This window comes from Diabrotica undecimpunctata, chromosome 2 (assembly GCF_040954645.1).
Source record: "Diabrotica undecimpunctata isolate CICGRU chromosome 2, icDiaUnde3, whole genome shotgun sequence".
Lineage (NCBI taxonomy): Eukaryota > Metazoa > Arthropoda > Insecta > Coleoptera > Chrysomelidae > Diabrotica > Diabrotica undecimpunctata.
The window spans coordinates 91,000,736-91,026,150 of NC_092804.1; the positions used below are offsets into that span (position 1 = coordinate 91,000,736).

General features: G+C 32.3%; 1 protein-coding gene across 1 annotated transcript in view; it reads right to left on the reverse strand.

The window, feature by feature from the left end:
* The window catches only part of LOC140434729 (arylsulfatase B-like), a 1,454,394-nt gene that overhangs the window by 578,830 nt on the left and 850,149 nt on the right, over window positions 1-25,415 (reverse strand). The window contains exon 4 of the mRNA XM_072523207.1: window positions 16,428-16,683. Coding sequence (XP_072379308.1) covers window positions 16,428-16,683 — 256 coding nt within the window. The remainder of the gene's footprint in view (window positions 1-16,427; window positions 16,684-25,415) is intronic.

The window sequence follows — 25,415 nt, forward strand, 5'->3', positions numbered from 1 at the left end:
TACCTCTTTTTGGAAAAACTGACACTTTTGAATATTTAATTTTAATCCGGCTTGATCAAGTTCTTCGAGAACAGTATGAATATGTCGTAGATGGCTTGTTATATCCGGTGAGAAAATTAATAAATCATCTATGTAATGTACAACAAATTCTCCATGCCTATTTAAAATTGTGTGTAATGTGCGAACCAAAGCAGCGCATGCACTTTGTAGTCCAAATGGTACTACCCTAAATCGGTACACCACTCCGTCGATAGAAAAAGCGGTATAATTTCGACACTTTTCTGCCAAAGGTATTAACCAAAAACTGTGTTTCAAATCGATTTTGGAGAAAATGTGTGATCCTGTGATTCGTCCAAAAATGGCTTCTATGTTCAAAGGCGCTTCGTATTGCGCGATTGTGTGCGAATTAATGTTTCTTGCATCTAAACATAATCGCAAATCACCATTTGATTTTTTTACGCATACTATCGGGTTGATATATGGAGAGTCACATCTTTCGATCACCTTGTCTTTGATCATATTTTCAATTTCCTGTCCGACGCTTTGCCTGTATTTATACGGGATTGGATATGTTTTCGATTTAAAATTTTCTAAGTTTTTAACTTTAAAAGAATGTTCATAATTTTTAGCCACTCGGCTTTCTTCATTAATGAGATCTCCATAATTTTCTAAAATCTTCTCTATTTCCTTCTCCATGTTTTCTCCACATATTATTTTTCTTTCATCCTCAGTTTGTTCACATGTGTTCACTGTCCGTATTACTTCTTCACAAAATTCTGGATTCTCGTCCATAATTGCCATTTCTTCTCTGTCCTCTTCCGTTATTTCTTCTTCTATTTTTTCTTTATCTTTAATTTCTATCTGGTATTCCGAGCACCATGTTTCGGCTCCTTCCATTTTTCTGCTTATAACTTCCTTTTTTTCCTGCTTTCTTTTCGAACTCTTCTTCTTTTTTTTTATTCTCTTTTCCTCTTCGGATTGATTTTTTTCTTGAGCTTTCGATTTATCCTCTACCGTCATATTGATTTCTTTATGTTTTTCTTGTCCATTTATCCTTTCAGAAAATTTTCTCCTATCTGTTTCCTTTTCTTCTTCTATGTTGTCTGGTTCTGCTCTGATTTCCAGTTGATTTTCCGAAAAATTGATGGTGATATGTTTTTCACTCAATTCATCAATTCCCGCTATCATATCATGATTTAGATCTTCGATCACCACACATTGCATAATATAGAATTGGTCTCCCACTCTGATCCGTACTCCTAAACCTTCGTTTACTGTCGTCAATTTTTTATTATTTGCACCCACTAAAGCAACCCTCGGAATCTTATACACAAATCTGTCCATATTTAATTCTTTTACTAGTTTTTTATTGATTAACGAAATTTCCGATCCAGAATCAATCAGAATTTTAATCGCTTTATGTTTTATAAATGCATCTAAAAAAATTAGACTGGAATTAGAATTTTGTTTTTCGTTTCCCGCCAACTGTATAAATTCTCTCGGGTGACAAAATATACCGGAGAGTTTTTTACTTTTGTTTAGTGAATGCCTTATTGAAAATCCTGTCTGGATTCATTGAATACTTCTTCTTCCTCCTTTTCTATTGCCACATGATTCATCTCTCTTCTGTTTTGTCGTTGGAATCTCTGATTATTTCTATCGTCCCTTTGTTCGTTCGTATTCCTATTCGGAGGATTTTGTGCATCTCTATTCCTGTTGTGATTTTCATTTGTTCTATTTTGTGTATCATTCCGGTTATCGTAATTTTGTTGTCTATTGTAATTATTGTAATTTCTCGGCCTATATTCGTTTGTTGATCTGGGATGTCGGTTTCTCTGGTCATAATTTGATGAATACCTTCTTTCCGCTCCATTATATTGGTCATGTTGTCTTCTATTTCTCATTTCTTTTCTTTTCGCTTCTTTTAATTGAAGGAATTGGCACAAACTATCAATATCTTGATAGTTTCTCAAAATCACGTGATCTTCCAACGTTTCCTCAAAATGTCTGCTCATCATTTCTACCAGCTGTTCAGTAGAATATTTGTATTCTAGATATTTTAAATTGTTATATATCTGCAAAGCATATCTTTCTTCCGATATTCCCATTTTTTCGTGATATTTTCCATTCTGTAGCTCTTGGTTGATTTCTCTCTGTTTATTTTTCCCCCAGAAATAGTTGAGAAATTTATTTTCAAAATCTGTCCAATTTTCAAACTCATCTTCCTTGCTTTCATACCATAACGCTGCTCCTTCTTTCAAATGGTTTCTAATTGTTTCTTTGCAATCGTCAAAATATCTAATATGTTGTAATTTGGTTTTCAAATTTTTAACAAACGGTACTGGGTGTGTTTTCCGAATATCCCCGCCAAATTGTATTTTCGACTCGCTTGTTCCATGGATGATAACTTTTTTTCTCTCTACCCCTCTTAGTTCAATTTCTGCCATTTGTTTTTCATTTTGCTTTAATCTTCTTTCTATTTCCTTCCTGTCTTCTTGTAGCGCCATTTCAAATTTTTCTTCTAACTGCTCTAATTCTTTTTTCTGTACAGTCTTAATATCTTTCATTTTAGTTTCTATTTCTTCTCTCTGCATCTCTAGTTTCCTCTCTGTTTCTTCTCTGACTTTTTCTAAACAGACTTTTACCTCATTTTCATATTTGTCAAAACGCTTTTCCATTTTTCTATCATTTTCTTCTAATTTTTGTTCTATTGCTAGCCTTGTTTCCCGTTGGTTTTCTTCCATTGTCTGTTTTGTTTCTTGTTGATTTCTATCAATTTTCTTTGATGTTTCAATTTGGTTTTTCTCTATTGTTTGTGTCTGTATTTGCATCATTGCTAATAATTTTTCCAGCATCCCTGTTTCTTTTCTTTCCTCCATTATTGTAGCATTTCCTTCATTATCCGATCCTTCATCAATAATTGTTTCCTCTTCTCTGTTATCCTCCTTCCTTTCTTGCATTTTGCTTTGACTCCTTGTGGTCGACATGTTGTTTCTTTTCGTTACTGTTTTTGTCCCCGCCAAATGTGAAATTTTACAACACTCTATATGTTTCAGAACACGACAATATTTCTCCCCAAATGTATTAAATTTTCACGACAAATATCAAATATGCAATCAGTAAAATTCAAATAATTCAAAATAAATATCAAATGTACGATTGGTAAAGAAAATAAAATCAAATAATTCAATAGCAGTAAATATACACTAACTACGATTAATCAATAAATCAAATTTATATTCCCTGGAAAAATTGTCAAAATACTTTCAAATTCAAATTCCCTCAATGTTATATGTTTTTATCTCTGGATCACCTGTACTTATTCCAGATCTCTTTCCCTTCCTTCAAATGTAAAGCTGCGATATTTTCAAGCCCCACGTTTTGGAAGCCAGTTATTGTGATATTTAAAGTCTTGGTGCGCCAAGCAATAATTAGCTAATTAATTTTTTTGATTAATTAAAATTATTTAAATGATATGATTATGACTCTATCACAATTTTTAATTCTTTTATCTCAGGGTTAAATTCGGCTTCAATATCTATGCTATTACATGTGAAAGGTAAGGTCCAGAGAATACCGGAATAATAAAAAACACATATGATCTAACACTATATATTGAAATAAAAATAATGAAATAATTCACACTCAAAAGTTTTCAATAAACAAATCTCATATAAGGATTCTCAAAATTTTGTTCTCCGTACGTGAACAATCAAAATTAATGGTACAAACAATATTAATTGAACACTCAAAATCCCAAACTATTCTAACTCTCCTAATCAAAATATTTATATCCTTTCTAAATAACGTGTAAAAATTGTGTTATCAACACAAGTGAAAAATAACTCTTGGAATATCTTCTCTTTACGATAAACTGAATCTCTCGTTGGCCTGAACAGTGACTCTTGGAATATAAGTCGGAAAATATGACTTACAATATTTTGCTGCTTCACCTTAGTCAGATACACTAACTCCACAAAAACTCACTAACATTCAACACTACTGCTTGCTACTCTTGGGAACCACCAGAGAACAATCACTGTTCGTCTTACAGACTTGGAAAACCAACTCATTATCTTTTCTCTCTCCTCAATCTCGCTAAACTTTTTCCTACATACTTATCCCACCTTTTTCAATCTCCGCCAATCAAAACTCGTCACAATTCCCCCATTTTTTCATTTCGATAACAAACAAATTTTTACCTATAATTATAAAATTTCCTAAAACTTATTTACAAATAATATTTTCTATAATTCTTAAAAACTAACAAAAACCTCTTTCTAAAATCTCTTCTATTTGTCTCTAATCACTGCATTAATGTATTTTGGAAAACCCCGTTCAATTGTCTTTGGATTTCACTTAAAATTATGCGGGTCACTCAAGTATAACAAAGAAATAATTTATGCAAAGCTTACATTTTGTTTAGTACAGGTAATCCAAGAATTTAATAACTTTCCTTCTTCGAAATGTTTGTTGGATATTATCCTACTTATCTGAATTATTTTAATGTTTTTGAACTTTGAAATATTTTTAAACAAACCAATATTTTTCTCGATTTTACATATCATAACAATATATATATATATATATATATATATATATATATATATATATATATATATATATATATATATATATATATATATATAGGGTTTTTATCGCGGTGTTTAAAGAATTAGTTTGTAAGCACTTTTTGAAATTATCTTTATTATATCTATTATGAAACACACATATATATCTAACATACCCAATGTAAAATTTAAAATAAACTATCTTTAAATTGAAATTCTTATGAAACTAATTAAATTATATAGACAATGTAAATTTTAAACAAACTATCTTTAAAATTGAAATTCTTATGACACTAATTAAATTATATTAACAAAATTTTGTACCTTTCTGTCACTAAATGCCTAAATGAAACTGTTCTCCAAAATAAAGATTTTAATCATCACTCAATGTCTTCGTTCTCAGCCTGGGTTATCCTTGTTTTTGTGAAATTCCTTTTTCCAATTATCAGCTTCCACCAATTTAAAATATTTTTCTTCTTAATAGCAGTTATATTTATTCTTCTTTTTAATATACCAATATCCAATCACCAAATTATTATATAATTTTAATTTTCAATTAATACTTTCTTCCACTATCCATTCACCATTTATACATAAAAAAAATTTTAATCTTCAATAATATTATCTTTTACTGTTTCTTAATCTTCATTGAACTTACTATATTAAAAATCTGTACCTTCTGACTGACTATCTTGAACTTACTGAACAACTGACTTCACTAACTGTAACTAACTGTGTCTGTCTTCTTACTAACTCACTGTCTGACCTTATATTGACTTCATACTAACTGACTGGACTTCACTAATTGTAACTAACTGTGTCTGTCTTCTAACTAACTGTCTGACTTTACTATCTTGAAAATCTCCCCAACTGACTAACTTTCTTACTAACTGGCCATTTTGAATCCAAATCACCGAGTATTTATATCTTTCCAATGTTCCAGAATCATCTGGCAAGAAATCATATTCAATTTGTTCTATTTCCTACATATCTGAATTTTCTGGAATAGTCTATTTAGCAAACAGGTTATCTTCCGTGATCTAGAGAATTCTTTACTTTTCTATCGAGAATTTTATCGACATTTAGGCTTTTCAGATCAGAATATAAACTTATATGTAAATTAAACAACCTAAATTAATAGACTACACTACTTCAAATCCATAACTATAAGTAAACTAAACATTTTAAACTAACAAATAACCCTATTTCACATTCGCAATTATTATTTAACTGTCACTGTCACTTATTCAGAGTAGGTATATTTGGTTGCCTATGCACATGGCTTACTTAAATATATTTACAATATTATAATTATTAAAATAAAACTTTTTACACTTATTATATGCTAATTTCTTAAGAATACCCTCATATAAATAATTTTTATAATATTCTCTAGTATATAACTTATTAAAATAACCAAATACTTTTTATATCTAATATTATCTAGTATATAACTTATAACTTTTTTTTTTAAACAATATCATCTCAATACTCCAAAATTACTTTTAAAAGAAATAATTCACTTATTATTTTTTTAAATAATAATTTTCTTATCCACATACCATAGTAAATATAATAAATTAAATAATTCAATTTTTTATTTAAAAATTGTTCTATTAACTACATCCCTGTTATCTGTCTATGTCAAACTGTCATGTCAAATGGAGCAATGGAGGCTACATCAGAGAATAAAAATATAACCTAATGGTCTATATTGTGTTGTTTATTTATAGGCAAAATCTAGGAATTCCTTCAATTTATTTTCCATCTTTCCGTTCAAAAAACTTTCATCAGTATAAATTGGTAAGTTTTACACTTTTCATATTATCTTTAGAAAGACATTTACACAATCAATTTAGTATATAACCCCAAATTATGATTTTTAGGGCACAAACACAATTGATTCACAACAATGAAATCTACCATCTATCTATGAAATGGATCTATCAGTAAGCTGTTAGTGTTGTTATTATTAGTGTTAAAAGTATAGAAAATATTATTCAATTTCTTCATAATATTTAAAGATGTCATTGACATGAACAATCCCTCTAAGTCTTTTATCTGTATCTATCAAAACATAACTATTTAGTCCATTCTGATTTTCGATTCTGTATGGACCTTCAAACATTGGTTGTAATTTCTTACAACGGTTTTCTGTAACATTACTCTTTCTAAGTGAACGAATTAACACTTTGTCTCCTTTTTGAAATGTGATTGGTTTTTTTATTTTTCGATTTTGTCTTCTGATATATTTTTCAGCTTTCCTCCTAATTCGGTTATTCACTTTCTGCATTACTTGTTCTAACATATCCTGATTATATTCACTAATCCATTTTCTGTTTCCTATATGGCCAAACATTAAATATTCTGGTACTTCCTCTGTATTTAAATTATGTGTATTATTTAAAAAATATTCTACTTGTGGTATATGTTGCTGCCATGTTTCATGTTGATTCTGACATACTATCCTTAAATATTTTATAACTTCTTTAATATATCTTTCTGCAGAATTTGCCTGAGGATGTCTGATACTTGTAAAATGAATGTTGATTCCCTTTTTCTCACAAAATGCCCGAAATTTTTGATTGTTAAAATATGTAGCGTTATCTATTATGCAATTTCTAAATGGTCCTATTTCTTCGAAAAATTGATTAATATATAATTTCAATGTTTAACATTTGTTCTTGAGCAGAAATATAGTTTAATAAATTTTGTATATAAATCAACTATCACTAGTATATGCTTTTTTCCTGTTGGACTGGGAACTAAATTTGAAATAAAATCCATGGAAACTGTATTTAGTTTTTCATATACAACATTAGATTTATATGTGTTCTGGTTTTTGAAATCCTTTTCTTTGTTTATTTGACATATTTGGCATTGGGTAGTAATTTCTTTTGCTATACTTATGTCATTATTTGCAAAATAATTGTCCCTAAATAACATCCATAGCTTTCTTGAACCAATATGCATGTAATTGTTATGTAAATTTTTTAATATTCTCCTTGCCAAAGTTCTAGTAATTACATATACTTCTATGCCATTTATTATTTTGTAATAAACTCCATCTTTCTTAAGGACTTTTTGTTTTTCACTCAAATTGATCTGATCTCTTATAATTTCTTCTTTAGAATATAATCCAGTGCTTTCTACTAACTGATTTAATCCAATTTTTATTGTTCGCTGCCCTTTTTGTGATTTATTTTCTAACCTTGACAAAACTGTCAGTGAACTCTACTGTTTCCATATTTGTTATTTAATATAGATGTTAGAGCTTGGTGATCTGTTTCTATAGTAAATTCATTACCCAACAAATAAAATCTTAATTTTGTGACACAGTGTATGATACTTGCTAGTTCTAATTCTGAAACTGAGTAGCCCTTTTCATGTGGCTTTGTAATTCTTGAAATGAATTGTATTGGGTATTCGACCCCATCATGTATTTGTAATAATACCCCTGATAATCTCTCTATTGATGCATCTGTTCTTAATATGAATGGTTTTGTGTAGTCAGGATGGTATATTTTTAAATTTGACAGAAAAATATTTTTGATTTCTTGGAATGCTAGTTCTCTTCTCTGATCCCATCTCCATTTTACACCTTTCCTCAGCAGTTCAAGTAATGGAATTTCTTTTATACTTAGTCTGGTATCTGGTATCATCCTTTTATAATAATTAATTATTCCAATAAATCCTCTTAAAGTTCTTAAATTGTGTGGTGTTTTATATTCCTGAATAACCTGTGTCCGTTCTGGATCCATTTCGATTCCCTTATTGTTAAGTTTATAACCTAGATATATTACTTCTTTTTGAAAAAATGTACATTTTTCTTGATTTATTTTTAGTCCAACTTTGTCTAATCTGTTGATTATAATTTTTAGGTGTTTCTCATGATCTTCAGCCGTTTTAGAAAAAATTAATATATCATCAATGTAGTGAATAACAAAATGTTCATATTGATCCAAAATAGCATAAAGACATCTACATAGAGCACTGCAAGATGATTGAAGTCCAAATGGTACTACTTTGAATTGATATACTACTCCATCTATCTGAAATCCCGTATACTGTCTACTTTTTCTTTCTAGAGGTATTAACCAGAAACTATGCTGTAAATCGATTTTAGTGAAAAATGACATTCCTGTAATTTTTCCTAGTATTCCATCTATACTCATTGGTGCTTCAAATTGCTTTTCAGTGATCTTGTTAATATTCCTTGCATCCAAACATAACCTGATTTCACCTGATCTTTTACGTACTACTACTATAGGGTTTATAAAACGTGTATCTGCCTTCTGAATGATTCCATCTTCTAACATATTATTAATCGTTCTGTTTACTTCTTCTCTGTATTTATATGGTATTGGGGATAATTTAGTTTTAAAATCTTCTTCATCTTTAACTTTTATATTATGGATATAATTTTGTGCAATTCTATTTTCTTTATTGACAAGTCCCTTGTGTTGCTGCAGTATAGAAACGACTATTGATTTATATTCTTCAGGGCAATTAAAAACTTTTATCACATCTTCTTCTTTACAAACAAAATTATTTTTCATTATGTACTCAATATTCTTTGCTTCCAATTGTACGCACTCCACCTCGTAGGCATCCATCTGCTTAAAATTTCCATTCCTTAAATATTCACTACAATTATTCTTTACATTCTTTTGGGACATTTCCCTATCATCAAAATACATTTCTTCTTCATAAACATCATTATTTTCTTTTAATAATATCCTATCAGCTCTTATTCCTTCTTCCACCTCAACTATCTGCATAAACTTAATTATTTGCCCTTACAAAGTTACCATTTTATTTTCAAAATCTATCTTTACTTTCTTCTTTTCCGATTCGTCATTTCCCATTAATATATCAACACATAAATCCTTGACAACAAATCCTTGCATGTTAATTTCTTTATTAAGAATATTAATTTTAAAATTGGCTAGTTTATCAATTTCACCCAACTTCTTATTATTTGCACCAACAATTTTAATTTTTGGAATCTTTATTATATCTGATAGTTTTAATGTATTAAAAATAAAATTCTCTAAGACTAAAGTACTTTCTGAACCAGTATCTATCATAACCTTAATCATTTTATTTTTGGCCAAAGCATTTATATAAATTAAATTAATAGATTCAATAATTTTATCTTCATCCAAAGAAATAAATTCAGAAGGTTTTTCATAATAGCAATGGCCCAACTTGTAATTCAGAAAGTTTACTGAACAAAATTTTGATTGTTAGAATTGTCAGATTGTGTCTGACCACCTGGATCTGATGTCCTATGTCTTTTCCTACTATGACTTCCACTCACATTTTCTTGCCTTGCATTATTTCGTTCCCTGTCTTCGCAGCTTCTATTCCTTCGTACATAATTTACTTGTCTGTTATAGTTAGGTCGCTCTGTATTTCTTCCATTGTTAAAATCTTGTCTATTATTATTAGTACTGTTATTAGATTGTTGTCTATTATAACTAGTATTGTTATTAAAATTCTGTATATTTTGATTATTGTTATTATTATTAAAATTTTGTAAACTATCACCATATCTATTATTATTATATGATTGTCTATATTGTTGATTATCATTCTTATTATATTGAAAGTTATTACTGATTTTTCTATTGTTGTTATTATTACTTGTCATATTACCTCTTTGTATTCTTTGAATATAATTAATAAAACTCTCTATTGTTTGAATATTTTGTACAGTTACTGCTTGCACAACATCAGCATCAAAATGTCTAGATACATTTAAGACTGTTTCATCCTCTCTTAGTGGTGGTTCCAAATAATTTGCAACCGTTATCAGTTTCAATGCATAATCTACCATATTTGATCTTAAATTGTGATTATACTTTCCAAACTATAGAATTTCTCTAAATTTGGCTTTCTGTAGTTCATCCCAATAATAATTTAAAAATTTATTTTCAAATGTTTGAAGATTATCTAAATCATTTTCAATACTGGCAAACCAAGATGCCGCATTATCACTTAGTGTTATTCTAATATAATCTTTAATATCATTAATATTATTCACTAATCTTAATTTATGTTTTAAACTATTTATGTATACTCTAGGATGCAAATTTTTTATATTACCAGAGAATGTAATCCCAGTCTCATTTGTTAAATTTAAATAAGGTCTCCCTATGTATCTCATTTGTGAAATATCATCTATTCTCTGTTTCACATTTCTTATTTGATTATTATTTATTTGTATATTTTGTTGCATATCTTCTTATTTTTCTTCTGCCTTTCTCCTGTCTTTGTTAATTTTTACTTCTAAGTTACATCTATCTTATTATCTTGAATAATCCTATTTACTTCTGTCCTCTCATTTTCTATCCTTTTCTTGTAGTCATGCCGTATATTTTTTATTTCATTTGCTACTTTTTTCTCTGCAGCTTCAAGTTTTTTATCCATTTGTTTTTCTATTTGTTTTACAATTTTATGATTATTATCTTCTATTTTCTTTTCTAATTTTCTTTAATTCTCTTCCAATTTCTGTTCCATTTTTTTTATGTCTTCTTTGACTTTTTTTAAATTCTCTTCCATTTTTTTCGTATTCTCTTCTATTGTCTTGTTCATCTGCATCATTAATGACATCAAAGCTGCCATATTGACATTTTCCTCTCTTTCTGGATTCATTTTTACAGTATCTTGTGGAGCTTGAACTAAAATCTCCTCTTGTACAGGTTGTGTTTCTGCTTCAACATCTTCTTCATTCTTTTTGCTTCTTGTACCTTTCTTGCCTTGAAAACTATCTTTAAATTGAAATTTTTATAAAACTAATTAAATTATATAGACAATGTAAATTTTAAACAAACTATCTTTAAAATTGAAATTCTTATGACACTAATTAAATTATATTATCAAAATTTTGTACCTTGCTGGTACTGAATGCCTAAATGAAACTGTTCTCCAAACTAAAGATTTTAATCATCACTCAATGTCTTCGTTCTCAGCCTGGGTTATCCTTGTTTTTGTGAAATTCCTTTTTCCAATTATCAGCTTCCACCAATTTAAAATATTTTTCTTCTTAATAGCATTTATATTTATTCTTCTTTTTAATATACCAATATCCAATCACCAAATTATTATATAATTTTAATTTTCAATTAATACTTTCTTCCATTATCCATTCACCATTTATACATAAAATAATTTTTAATCTTCAATAATATTATCTTTTACTCTTTCTTAATCTTCATTACACTTACTATATTAAAAATCTGTACCTTCTGACTGACTATCTTGAACTTACTGAACAACTGAACTTCACTAACTGTAACTAACTGTGTCTGTCTTCTTACTAACTAACTGTCTGACCTTATATTGACTTCATACTAACTGACTAGACTTCACTTACTGTAACTAACTGTGTCTGTCTTCTAACTAACTGTCTGACTTTACTATCTTGAAAATCTCCCCAACTGACTAACTTTCTTACTATTTTATTCTAACTGGCCATTTTGAATCCAAATCACCGAGTATTTATATCTTTTCAATGTTCCAGAATCATCTGGCAAGAAATCATATTCGATTTGTTCTATTTCCTACATATCTGAATTTTCTGGAATAGTCTACTTCGCAAACAGGTTATCTTCCGTGATCTAGAGAATTCTTTACTTTTCTATCGAGAATTTTATCGACATTTAGGCTTTTCAGATCAGAATATAAACTTATATGTAAATTAAACAACCTAAATTAATAAAGTACACTACTTCAAATCCATAACTATATGTAAAATTTCTTAAGAATACCCTCATATAAATAATTTTTATAATATTCTCTAGTATATAACTTATTTTTTTTACAATTTAACAATATCATCTCAATATATATATATATATATATATATATATATATATATATATATATATATATATATATATTATTGTGATATTTAAAGTCTTGGTGCGCCAAGCAATAATTAGCTAATTAATTTTTTTGATTAATTAAAATTATTTAAATGATATGATTATGACTCTATCACAATTTTTAATTCTTTTATCTCAGGGTTAAAGTCGTGCTTCAATATCTATGCTATTACATGTGAAAGGTAAGGTCCAGAGAATACCGGAATAAGAAAAAACACATATGATCTAACACTATATATTTGAATAAAAATAATGAAATAATTCACACTCAAAAGTTTTCAATAAACAAATCTCATATAAGGATTCTCAAAATTTTGTTCTCCGTACGTGAACAATCAAAATTTATGGTACAAACAATATTAATTGAAAACTCAAAATTCCAAACTATTCTAACTCTCCTAATAAAAATATTTATATCCTTTCTAAATTACGTGTAAAAATTGTGTTATCAATAAAAGAAAAAAAACTGCAGAAAAAAAATATCTCTCTCTGATGATGAGTGGTCCAAATCCTTGTTCTTTGTAGACTGTATTATCTCCTCTCAACCGCTCCCTATGTAATCAGCAATCTTACAACAGATTGTTGCAAGTATATCGTCCTTACTGATCTCCTTCAAAAGCAACAATCATTCAAATTATGATAGCCTTTCTCCTCTCGATAAACTGAAGCTCTCGTTGGCCCGAGTGAAAAAAGACTCTTGGAATATCTTCTCTTTACGATAAACTGAATCTCTCGTTGGCCTGAACAGTGACTCTTGGAATATAAGTAGGAAAATATGACTTACAATATTTTGCTGCTTCAGCTTCTGTCAGATACACTAACTCCACAAAAACTCACTAACATTCAACACTACTGCTTGCTACTTCTTTGGAACCACCAGAGAACAATCCTGTTCCTCTTACAGACTTGGAAAATCAACTGACTCATCTTTTCTCTCTCCTCAATCTCGCTAAACTTTTTCCTACATACTTATCCCACCTTTTTCAATCTCCGCCAATCAAAACTCGTCACAATTCCCCCATTTTTTCATTTCGATAACAAACAAATTTTTACCTATAATTATAAAATTTCCTAAAACTTATTTACAAATAATATTTTCTATAATTCTTAAAAACTAACAAAAACCTCTTTCTAAAATCTCTTCTATTTGTCTCTAATCACTGCATTAATGTATTTTGGAAAACCCCGTTCAATTGTCTTTTTGTTTTCACTTAAAATTATGCGGGTCACTCAAGTATAACAAAGAAATAATTTATGCAAAGCTTACATTTTGTTTAGTACAGGTAATTCAAGAAATTAATAACTCTCCTTCTTCGAAATGTTTGTTGGATATTATCCTACTTATCTGAATTATTTTAATGTTATTGAATTTTGAAATATTTTTAAACAAACCAATATTTTTCTCGATTTTACATATCATAACAATATATATATATATATATATATATATATATATATATATATATATATATATATATATATACGTTTATATATATATATATATATATATATATATATATATATATATAATTATGACTTATAAAGCAAATGTTATATCAAAAACAAAACATTAAATATTAAAAGTAAAAATTTTGAATAAACATAAATATACCATATACAATGATTAGAATAAAAATATCAAACATCCATCAAATCATACATCCATAATTATCAATACAAATTAATTAAGCTTATATGCAAATCTTAAATTTCTTAATTTTAGTGACTCCCGATAAATTATCATGTATTATAATTATCAATAAAACCAACAAAAAACGAATAACTCTAATTTAAATATACAGGGGTTTGCGATTTCTGTTGGTCGGTGATTTGATTTTGGTCTTAATATTTTCTATTTGATTTTTGAAAATTATGGAACCTTATTAAATATATTTATATATATATATATATATATATATATATATATATATATATATATATATATATATATATATATATATATATATATATATAAATATATATATATATATATATATATATATATATATATATATATATATTTCATCAACATCCAGCCTCAAGAGTCCACTGCTAAACGTAGGCCTCTTCCTCATGTTTCCAGTCTTGCGCCGCTCTCATCCAGTTTTTATTGAGTCTTCTTAAATCGTCAGTCCATCTTGTAGGTGGTCAACCGACGCTTCTCTTGTCTTCCCTTGGCCTCCATTCCAATAACCTCTTTGTCCATCGCCCATCTGTCATTCTGGCTATGTGTCCTGCCCATCTCCATTTTAGTCTGGCTATCTTCTCGATGATGTCAGTCACTCCGGTTCTTCTTCTGATGTCTTCGTTGGTTATTCTGTCTCGCAGAGTTGTTCCTAGCATAGACTGCTCCATTCTTCTCTGCGTGACTCTCAGTTTGGTAGCTGCTGTTTTTGTTAAGGTAAGTGTTTCTGCTCCGTACGTCAAGACTGGGAGGACGCACTGATCAAATACCTTTCTCTTTAGGCATGTGGGCAGCTCACTTTTAAAAGTTTCTCTCAGTTTTCCAAATGCTGCCCACCCAAGGCCGATTCTTCTCTTCAGTTCATGAGTCTGGTTATCCCTGCCAATAATAATTTCATGTCCCAGGTAATTATATCTATCTACGAGTTCTATTTCTTTCCCACCAATACTGATGTTCTGGTTGGGTACAAAATTGGTCATGATTTTTATTTTCGAGATATTTATATTTAAACCTACACTTTCTGTAGCCACAACGAGTTCCTGTACCATCTCTCTTGCCATACCTAGATCTTCAGTTATTATAAGTATATCATCGGCGAAACGTAAGTTGTTTAGATATTCTCCATCTATTTTTATTCCCTTTGTCATCCAATCCAAATTCTTAAAAGCACCGTATTAATATATATGCTATATATATTTATATATATACATATATATATATATATATATATATATATATATATATATATATTTATATATATATACATATATATATATATATATATATATATATATATATATATATATTTATATATATATACATATATATATATATATATATATATATATATATTTATATATATATACATATATATATATATATATATATATATATATATATATATATATATATATATATATATATATATATATATATATATATATATATATATAAACCAAAAATTGGTACTTCGGTACACCCAAAAAAATGCTTTTTTCGGCTTTTACAAAACATTAAATAAAATTAAGTGAAATAATTAAATAAATAATAAATAAAATTAAATCAAATTAATTAAAATAAACAAAAGTTCATTTTGAAAATTTGATAGTCATTTATTGATAAGTATTTACAAATGGAAAGTTTTTAATACAAATTAATTAATAGCCCCTTCCTTTATTCATGGTTCCTTTTAGAATATAATCAAAACAAAATTAAAATAAAATTATTAAGTATAAATACAAGATAAGTATAAAAATGTATATGATTAATAAATTATATTGGTATTATACTTACAAATTTTGAAAATTACTAAAACCTTAAACAATTTTTTAAAGAAAAAATATTTTAAAAATTTTAAATGTGTAGTTATTATAACACTACATAAAGAATAAAACATACAATTTCATTAACATACATATCGAAATAACACGCTATAAGAAGTATTCACTGGTTTCAGCACTTGTTAAATGCCACGCTCTTTTTTTTGTTATAAAGATTTTCTGCAAATTGGTGAAATGTTATTAAAATAAACCTACAAAAATGATTATGGCTATTTTAAAAAATTTAATAAAACGTAACTTTAAAATAATATCTATATATTAACCTATACTTAATCAATAATAATAATTAACCAAAACATATTTTCATATAAATTAACAGCAAACCCATATTTGTAATGTTTCGAAGTGGAAATCGAAACGTCAAAATAAACTTATTTTAAAGTAAAATTGTAAACAGTTCTTATCCAACAAAAATTTATTTGACACGAAAAATATTTACCTGCATACATCCTTCTTTCATTTTGTTTAATAAATTTGTATTTCTCTTCAGCTTTGGTTATATTTGGCACACCTAATTCTGTTCCATTAGATCCAGTATGACCCGCAAGGTGGGCTAACATTAAGAATAAAGGTTTTGCTGTGTTGTGCTTGTGAATTATATCTATGGCTTTCTTAGAAAATAATTCTGTAACATATTTTCCTTCTAAGGACCACTGAGGCGTGAAATTGTCACGAAAATCTAAGCCTGTAAAATTCTAAAAAAATAAAATAATATTAGTTTTAAAATTACAACAAAAGTTTATGTTTCATAAATATCCATTATGTCATTAAATGAAAACTTAAAAGATAAGAAATCTACCATTTCTAGAAAAGGTTACCATTCTAGAACTAATAAAATATTATTATTTAGTAGTCCAGGCGGGATTTGTCGAAAAGCAGATCATAATGGACAATTTCCATAGAAGTATATTTTTTGGCGATATCACGTCAGGATTTACCTTGTATCAAATAATCATGATATGTAGCAGTCACAAACATTGTGCCTAATTTTTTATTCAACAAAATCTGAAAAAAATCGAAAAACGAAAACAGTTTCGTTTTTTAATTCCAAAAAATTGAGTGTTTTCTTTAAACATTTCCGACTTCCTACATAACTTACAGTCTTCATATTCGGTCGAGAAAAACTATATAATACTACTTAAGTGAGTGCTAAATTTCGTTAATCAATATAATACAGTTCGACCATAGAGTTCGACGGTCAGTGGGGGCAACTGACCTGCTGTCAACGGAGCTTATCAGCTCCCAGTGCGTAAGACACCGTGCGTGGCGCAGACACTTGCTTTACATTCAAAGCGAAAAGCGGGTGCGAGGCTGTTTTTAGTTGAAGCGTCGGGGAGCTGTCTTTATAGGCTCCTCGCTATAATATTATAGGGGGCTATAATATCTTCGCCTTTGCAAAGAATACGGGTTCACCTCAGTGTTGTAGCGTTTTAAATTTTATAATACGTCCCTGTTCGTTTATCTCGTCAGTACGCATAAAGATTGCCATTAAATCCGTGTTTGTCTTTTACGAAAATCCTTAATGCGTAAATAACGCTGGATATATTGTTTGCCTATGTGTACTTTCAAATCCCATAACCTTTTGTTACAAAGTCAGGTAGAACTCCGATTTAAAAACTACTTGCTATTTTGTTAATTTGTATTATGTTATATCTATTTCGACAAGTTTTTGTCGCCTAGAGGATTATATTTCATGATGCCCCCCTAATATAAAAAAGAGTTTTTATTTGTCTTTCGTCGTTAAAACGCAATAAACTGGAATATTTAAAAAGTTGTTTTTGTTGCTTAGAACGAGGGTCCGAGGTATATTTGTTTGTTTAGGTTTTGTAAACACAAGGGGGAGAGTTATTTTATGGCGTGGAATTTGTAAAATTTAACGCAAATAGGAGTCGATATTTAAGTTCCAAGTAGGGCAGACGTGCTACAATGTGAGTCGAGCTAAGGAAGTCTAACAAAAGATTTGAAATGTAAAATCTGGGGCAATTTTTGAATCGAACAAGCGATTCAACTTTTTTGTAATGTTCTCATACCAGTGGACGTGATGATACTCTTTGCATAGGCAGTTCTGTCAGAGTGTTCACTGAAAGATTTGAACAGATACTGGAAATTTTTGAAAAGTATTATATAGAATGTCCCCGTCGACAGCTTGATTCCTCCACCAAGTTCCTGTTTCAATCGTTGCTGCCTGAGTACGGAAATGGTTTCCTGTTTTCCATTTTGAAAATCTGTCCAAGGAGCTTCCCAGAGATGTAGCAAGTTTTTCCTTTACAAAGTTAAGTGATTATGTGAATTAAGGTAACAATTTAATATATTAATTCTCCCAAGTTCCCTTGGCAGATAGTTGCAATAGATCTGATAGGTCCCTTTGTTCGTTCAAAGAAAGGTTATACGTGGTTATTAGTGGTTGCTGATTGGTTTAGTAAATATACTTTAGTCCAACCTTTGAAAAAGGCCACGGCTAAGAATATTGTTGAGTTTTTGGAAAATGATGTTTTCCTAATGTTTGGTGTTCCTCAATATGTGATTTGTGATAATGCCTCAAATCTGAACAATCCTCTCTTAATTGAGCTCTGTAATAGGTATAACATTCAGAAGGTATGGTTTAGCCCAGTATATGCACCTCAGTGTAATTTTGTGGAGAGGAACAATAGAACCATTGGTACAGCAATACGTACGTATTGTTGTGAATTTATTAAAAGGTTCAATATTTATAACACTTACGGATTTAATTTATTTCTTTATTTATTTTAACTTATCTGACAATAATTTATTATATCCGTACGTGACAAATTCGCGTGCGCGGGTCTTGAGAATTAACTGGCCCTCCATATAAAAATGTTGTATTTATATACGAAATCCTGATATACTAGAACAGCATCGAAAGATCGCTTTGTCTTGCATCGAAAAATCGAGAAATATCTAGTTGGAGAATTCACCATAATTTTGAATCTAGAACCTCCGCCAAATTTCTACAACAAAACAGAATATTATTAGTCATCATATATTTAGGCCAGTATATATTTATCGTAACATTGCCCCCCTCTTAAAAGATGGTTCCTCCTGGAACCTTGTCGGGACTGGAACCGGAACTGTATGCTGGTATCGGCAACTGGACCCTCTTTTACAACTTCCAGTTGTATAAAAATGACAAGGGACGGTTTTCTCTCCGCACAAGGTACTTAGCGGATTGCAACAGACTAACACCTGGACTTCGGTGTCTTTGAAGATCTCCTCCACCATATTTCGGATAACCCTCCAATCTAATTGGCGGCACTCCAACTTTGGCATGGCTAACTTTTGCACGTCGGACTCTAGTACGTGCTCTCTCAATTGAAGTAAGGCTTCCCATACATCTCGGTAGGTAGGTTGGTCACGGGCAGTGTCTTTTGTTACCAGGTAGAAAAGGTAACGTGATGCATCTTGGAGTTTCAAGGTTTTACCGGGAGCTGGCACCTGGCATTGCAGTTCTGCAACTCGACCAAACTTCCTTCGAAAGACGGATGCCAACCCTGGTGCGCCTTTGATACTGGCGGGGATGGTAAGGGCCAGCGAGTAGTCATCGGGGAGCGCGAGTAGATCTTGCTTTTCTTCAGTGGTAACACCATGTCTTGCTTTACCGGTACCTCCATAGGCACCCATGAATTCCTCAAACGTGAGGTTAAACACATCTTGGACTTGGTTTACTTCCACTTCTTCATCTACGTCGTGGTCACCTTCGAAAGATGCCAACCGGTTATGGTGTACTATCATCGGCTTTCCCCTCGGAATCTTGCTTATTCGGTAGATGACATCGTTGATCTTCTCCATGATGAGGTATGGACCTTCCCAAAACTGCTGCAATTTGGGAGAACAACCTTTTCGCTTCTTGGGATTATACAGCCATACTTTGTCGTTCTTCTTAAAGCAACCCTTTTCGGCTTGTGTATCGTACCGTTTCTTCATTCGGTCGCTAGCGATCTGAAGGTGGGAACGGACCAACTCATGTACATCGTCCATTCTTCTTCGTAATTCGATCACATAATCTTCACCTGCTACATCTTCTCCAGGTCGACACCCAAATTCTAGATCACAAGGTAGTCGCATTTCGCGTCCGAATAGGACTCTGGCTGGTGTCTGGCCCGTTGATTCGTTAACAGCAGATCTGTAGGCCATTGTGAAGAACGGAAGGTATTGGTCCCAATCTCGCTGATGATCGGACACCATCTTTGTCAAATACTTGCCAACTGTCCTATTCATTCGTTCTACCATACCATCCGATTGTGGATGATACGCGGTAGTTCTTGTTTTCTTCATGCCTAGTCTATCACATATTCCTTGGAATAGATCACTTTCGAAGTTCCTGCCTTGGTCACTATGGATCTCCAAAGGCACTCCAAATCGGCTGATATATTCTTGGATCAACTTATCTGCAACGGTGGCGGCCTTCTGGTCTGGAAGTGCGTAAATCTCGACCCACTTAGTGAAGTAATCCATTACTACCAACATGTACTTGCCCCCATTTTCACTTTCTGGAAATGGCCCTGCAATGTCCAAAGCTATTCTTTCAAACGGGCTTCCAACATTATATTGTCTCATAGGAGCTCTCCTTTTCCGGTGAGGCCCGTTACTCGTAGCACAAATAGTACATTTCTTACACCAGTCTTTTACGTCGTCGGAACTGTTCATCCAATAAAACCGTTCCCGAATTCGCTGAAGGGTTTTCCTTACACCAAAATGCCCTCCCGATGGACTGTCGTGTAACTGACGAAGTACTTCGGCTATTCTGCTCTTTGGGATCACCAACTGTCTTCTCTTCTCTGAACCGTCATCATTTTCCAGGACTCGTTTAAGCAAGCCATCTTCGATGATAAATGAGTCCCACTGGGCCCAATACGTCTTAACTACTGAGCATAGGTTTGATATTTCCTGCCAAGGTGGTCGACGGTTTTCCTCTTTCCATTTTCGGATTTTCTGTATAACTGGATCTCTCTCTTGTTCTTCCCTTATCTTAGTAGGCGTCCAGTCGTCGTTGACAATCGTCGTTCTTAGCACTGCTGCTTCCTTGGATTCCGTTTTGTTGCAGTGAGGACACTCTGCTGGGCATGGCCTTCTGGAAAGAGAATCAGCGTTTCTGTGGCTAACTCCGGCTCGGTGCTCAATCTTAAAATCGTATTCTTGGAGTCGTTCGATCCACCTGGCTATCTGACCCTCTGGATTCTTAAACTGCATCAACCACTTAAGGGCGGCATGGTCGGTTCGGATTAAAAACTTCCTTCCATAGAGGTATTGATAGAAGTGCTCTACTGATTTCACTACTGCCAGAAGTTCTCTTCTCGTGACGCAATAATTCCGCTCAGGTTTTGAAAGGACTTTACTAAAATATCCGAGGACTCGTTCCTGTCCTCCTTGAATCTGAGACAGCACTCCTCCAATTCCCACGTTACTTGCATCCGTATCTAAGATGAACTCTCCTTCTGGCAGTGGATACCCCAAAATTGGTGCTGTTATTAAATGCTTTTTCAACGTTTCAAAGGCATTTTGGCAGTCTATATCCCAGCGGTATTCTCTTGCTTCCTCTGTAAGTCGCGTTAATGGCTTAGCGATATCTGCAAACTTCTTAATAAACCTCCGGTAGTAAGTACATAGTCCAAGAAAACTTCTCACTTGATGTTTGTCAGTTGGTTTTGGCCATTCCTTAATGGAATCGATTTTTCCCTTATCCACGGCCACTCCTTCTTTACTGACTATATGACCCAGATAATTGACTTTACCTTGAAATAGCTGGCACTTCTTGGGGTTTAGCATCAATTGGGCAGCTTTAAGTCGATTAAAAACGTTTTCTAAATTCCTCAAATGATCTTCGAATGTCTCCCCCAAGACGATTATGTCATCTAAATAAACCAGGCATGTTTTCCAAGATAACCCTCTCAACACATTTTCCATAAGCCTCTCAAATGTCGCAGGAGCATTACAAAGTCCAAATGGCATAACGTTGAATTGCCACAATCCAGATCCTGTGGTGAAGGCTGTCTTTTCTTTATCGACTGGGTCCATTTCTACCTGCCAGTATCCAGACTTCAAATCTAAAGTAGAAAACAATTTACTTCCAGCCAATGTGTCCAATGTGTCATCGATCCGAGGCAGAGGATAACTATCTTTCTTGGTAACGTTGTTCAGCAAACGGTAATCCACACAGAACCTCGTCGTTCCGTCTTTCTTCTTAACCAGGACCACCGGAGAGACCCATGGACTCGTAGAAGGTTCTATCACCCCGTCTTTCTTCATTTCCTGAACAATCGTTTCAGCTTCCTCTCTCTTCGCCTGTGGTAATCGTCGAGCTGTTTGACGAATTGGCTTAGCATTACCAGTATCAATTTTATGCTTAACAACGGTAGTTCTTCCCGTCTTTTCTCCTTTCGGTACGAAAATATCACGATACTGCCGAAGAAATTCCCTTAATTTCCTTTTCTCCATCTGATTTAGAGACTGTCCTGCAACTGCAACCATTTGGTCGAATTTGTCGTTGGAATTATCAGATGTTGTCGCCTGACGAATTATGGATGTCACAGGTACACAAGTTCCTACTTTTGTCTCTTTCTTTATGGTCACTGGGTAGTCGTTGACATTGATAAGTCTCACAGGAATTTCTTTAGCCGAAGTCACCAATTCCTTTCCAATTATGATTCCACGGCCAACCTCATCGTCGTGGTTCCAAGGCTCCATCATAACAGGTCTCCCTTCGTCTACAATTCCCTGTAGTCGCGCTACTATGATCGTTTCGCTTCTCGCAGGCACGACTGTATCTTCTGTAATGGCTGCTTGCACAGTGTTGTCATTATGTGGATGGAGAAATACCTCCTCGTTGCCAACTTTGATTACCTTATTCTTAAAATCCAATTGGAATCCATGCATATTCATTACGTCCATTCCTAATATAACCTCCTCTTCGATGTCAGCAACTATAACAGTATGGACAAACTTTTCTGCCCCAATTCCCAATTGTACCTGGATTTCTCCATGAATGTTGGCATTTTCACCTGTAGCGGTCCGAAGTCGTAACCTCGTTGGTAACAGTTTCTTTCGGCTGTTTATAACTGTCGGGCGTATAATGGTTCTGGTCGCTCCGGTATCCACCAACAACGTATGCTTTTTACCATTTATGTCTCCATCTACATATACACTATCTTCACGACATTTCAAAGAAGCTATTAGTATGAGAGGGTCTTTGGAAAAGTTCTGGGTCGAAGCTGCCCCCCTAAGGCTGACCCGTTCTAGTTTTCCTGATGGTGAGTTTCTTGATTTGCGTCGTACCTAGGGTGCTTACAGGAGCTTCGTACGTGTCCTATTTCGCCACAATTCCAGCATCTGATGGTCTTCGTTTTCTTGTATGTCATGCTTTTCATCATATTAACGAGCTGGTCAAGTTTATCTTCATCTCCTTCCTCTTTTACAGTCCTAACTTTACTGTACCCGCCAGAGGCCTGCGTAGCTGACTCGTATTCGAGGGCGGCGGATAGGACATCAACCAGCGTCTTGTGACGAGCTAATCGTAGTGTTCTCTGCATTTCATGATCACGAAGACCATCAATAAACGTTTGAACGGCCAATTTTTCCATCATGTCTTCGGGAGCTGTTGGATAAGCATATCGTACTAATCTGGCAATATCTACCTCATATTCTTGAAGAGCCTCATCTTTCTTCTGTCTACGATTTTTAAGCTGTGACTGATATACATGCTCCAAATGTTCGTGGCCATATCGCATATTTAACCTCTTCTTCAGTTGTTCGAAATCATCGGTCTCCTCTACGGCTATGGTCTGAAGCACATCTAAGGCATCTCCTCGAAGAGCGATAGTCAGGTTTACAGCCTTTTCTTTTTCAGACCATCCATTTGCTCTTGCGGCTGATTCGAACTGTTTCATGTAGTTGTTCCATGATGATTTTCCGTCGAAAGTTGGGACTTTAACATGAATAGAACCTCCACTTCCTTCAAATTTCGGCCGTGTCTCCAACTTAAATTTCGTCTCGTCTTCTTTTATCTCCACTGTAATCGGATTGTTACCTCTCTCTGCTGTCCCTGTTTCTTCCATCTTCCTTTCCATCTCTTTAATCTTTTCTTCGAAGGCCAACTTATCGGCAGCAACTTGGTTTTTTAACGAAGATATTCTATCGTCCAGGGCAGACATCTCAGAAGTGACTTTAGAGATTTCCGAAGAGATGTTAGCAGAGACTTTGCTTTCCAGAGAAGAAATCTCGTTAGAAACTTTGCTTTCTAAAGAAGCGATGTCGCCGGATACTTTGTTCTCCAATTTCGAAATCGACGAGATGACAGCATCATGTTTGTCTTCAAATATATAAGTCTCTGGGTCTAGTCCTTCTTCTAGCAAAGCGTTCTTTAGTCGTTGGACTAACTCAGCCTTTTTTCCGGTGGAAGATAATTCTCTGTCTTCAAGATGTCTTCTTAAATTAGTCACTGTCAGCTCATAAATCGTAGCCATTTTCACAATTTATTTTATATTCACTTGTATTATTATTATAAGTCTAATTTATGTTCGATCCCACTTCTGACACCATTTGTTGTGAATTTATTAAAAGGTTCAATATTTATAACACTTACGGATTTAATTTATTTCTTTATTTATTTTAACTTATCTGACAATAATTTATTATATCCGTACGTGACAAATTCGCGTGCGCGGGTCTTGAGAATTAACTGGCCCTCCATATAAAAATGTTGTATTTATATACGAAATCCTGATATACTAGAACAGCATCGAAAGATCGCTTTGTCTTGCATCGAAAAATCGAGAAATATCTAGTTGGAGAATTCACCATAATTTTGAATCTAGAACCTCCGCCAAATTTCTACAACAAAACAGAATATTATTAGTCATCATATATTTAGGCCAGTATATATTTATCGTAACAGTATGTTAAAGACCACGGAGATTGGGATAAGAATTTAGCAAAGATCACACAAGCTATTAACACTGCAAAGCATAAAGTGACTGGATATACTCCAGCTTTCCTGAATTATGGCCGTCATGTTCCTTTAAGTGGAAACTATTATGGTGTTGATCATAAGGATCAACAGAATCAAGATATAGAGATAATTACAGGTGACCGTAACATGTATGCTTCAGAAGTCAAAGGTTTAGATAAAGTTTTTGAAAAGGTTAAGGCTAATCTTCGAAAAGGATATGAGCGTAAGGCTAGGAGTTACAACTTACGTAGAAGAGAAGTCCAATTTCAAGTATATGATAAAGTTTGGAAAAGAAATAAGGTTTTGTCTTGTGCTGTCAACAAGTTTATGTCCAAACTAGCACCGAAGTATATTGAAGCAACTATCAAGGAAAAATTGTCACCAGTGGTTTATCGTTTGTCAGATTTAAATGGTTCAGATTTTGGTAAGTGGCACATTAAAGATTTAAAGCCTTTTGTGTCAGAT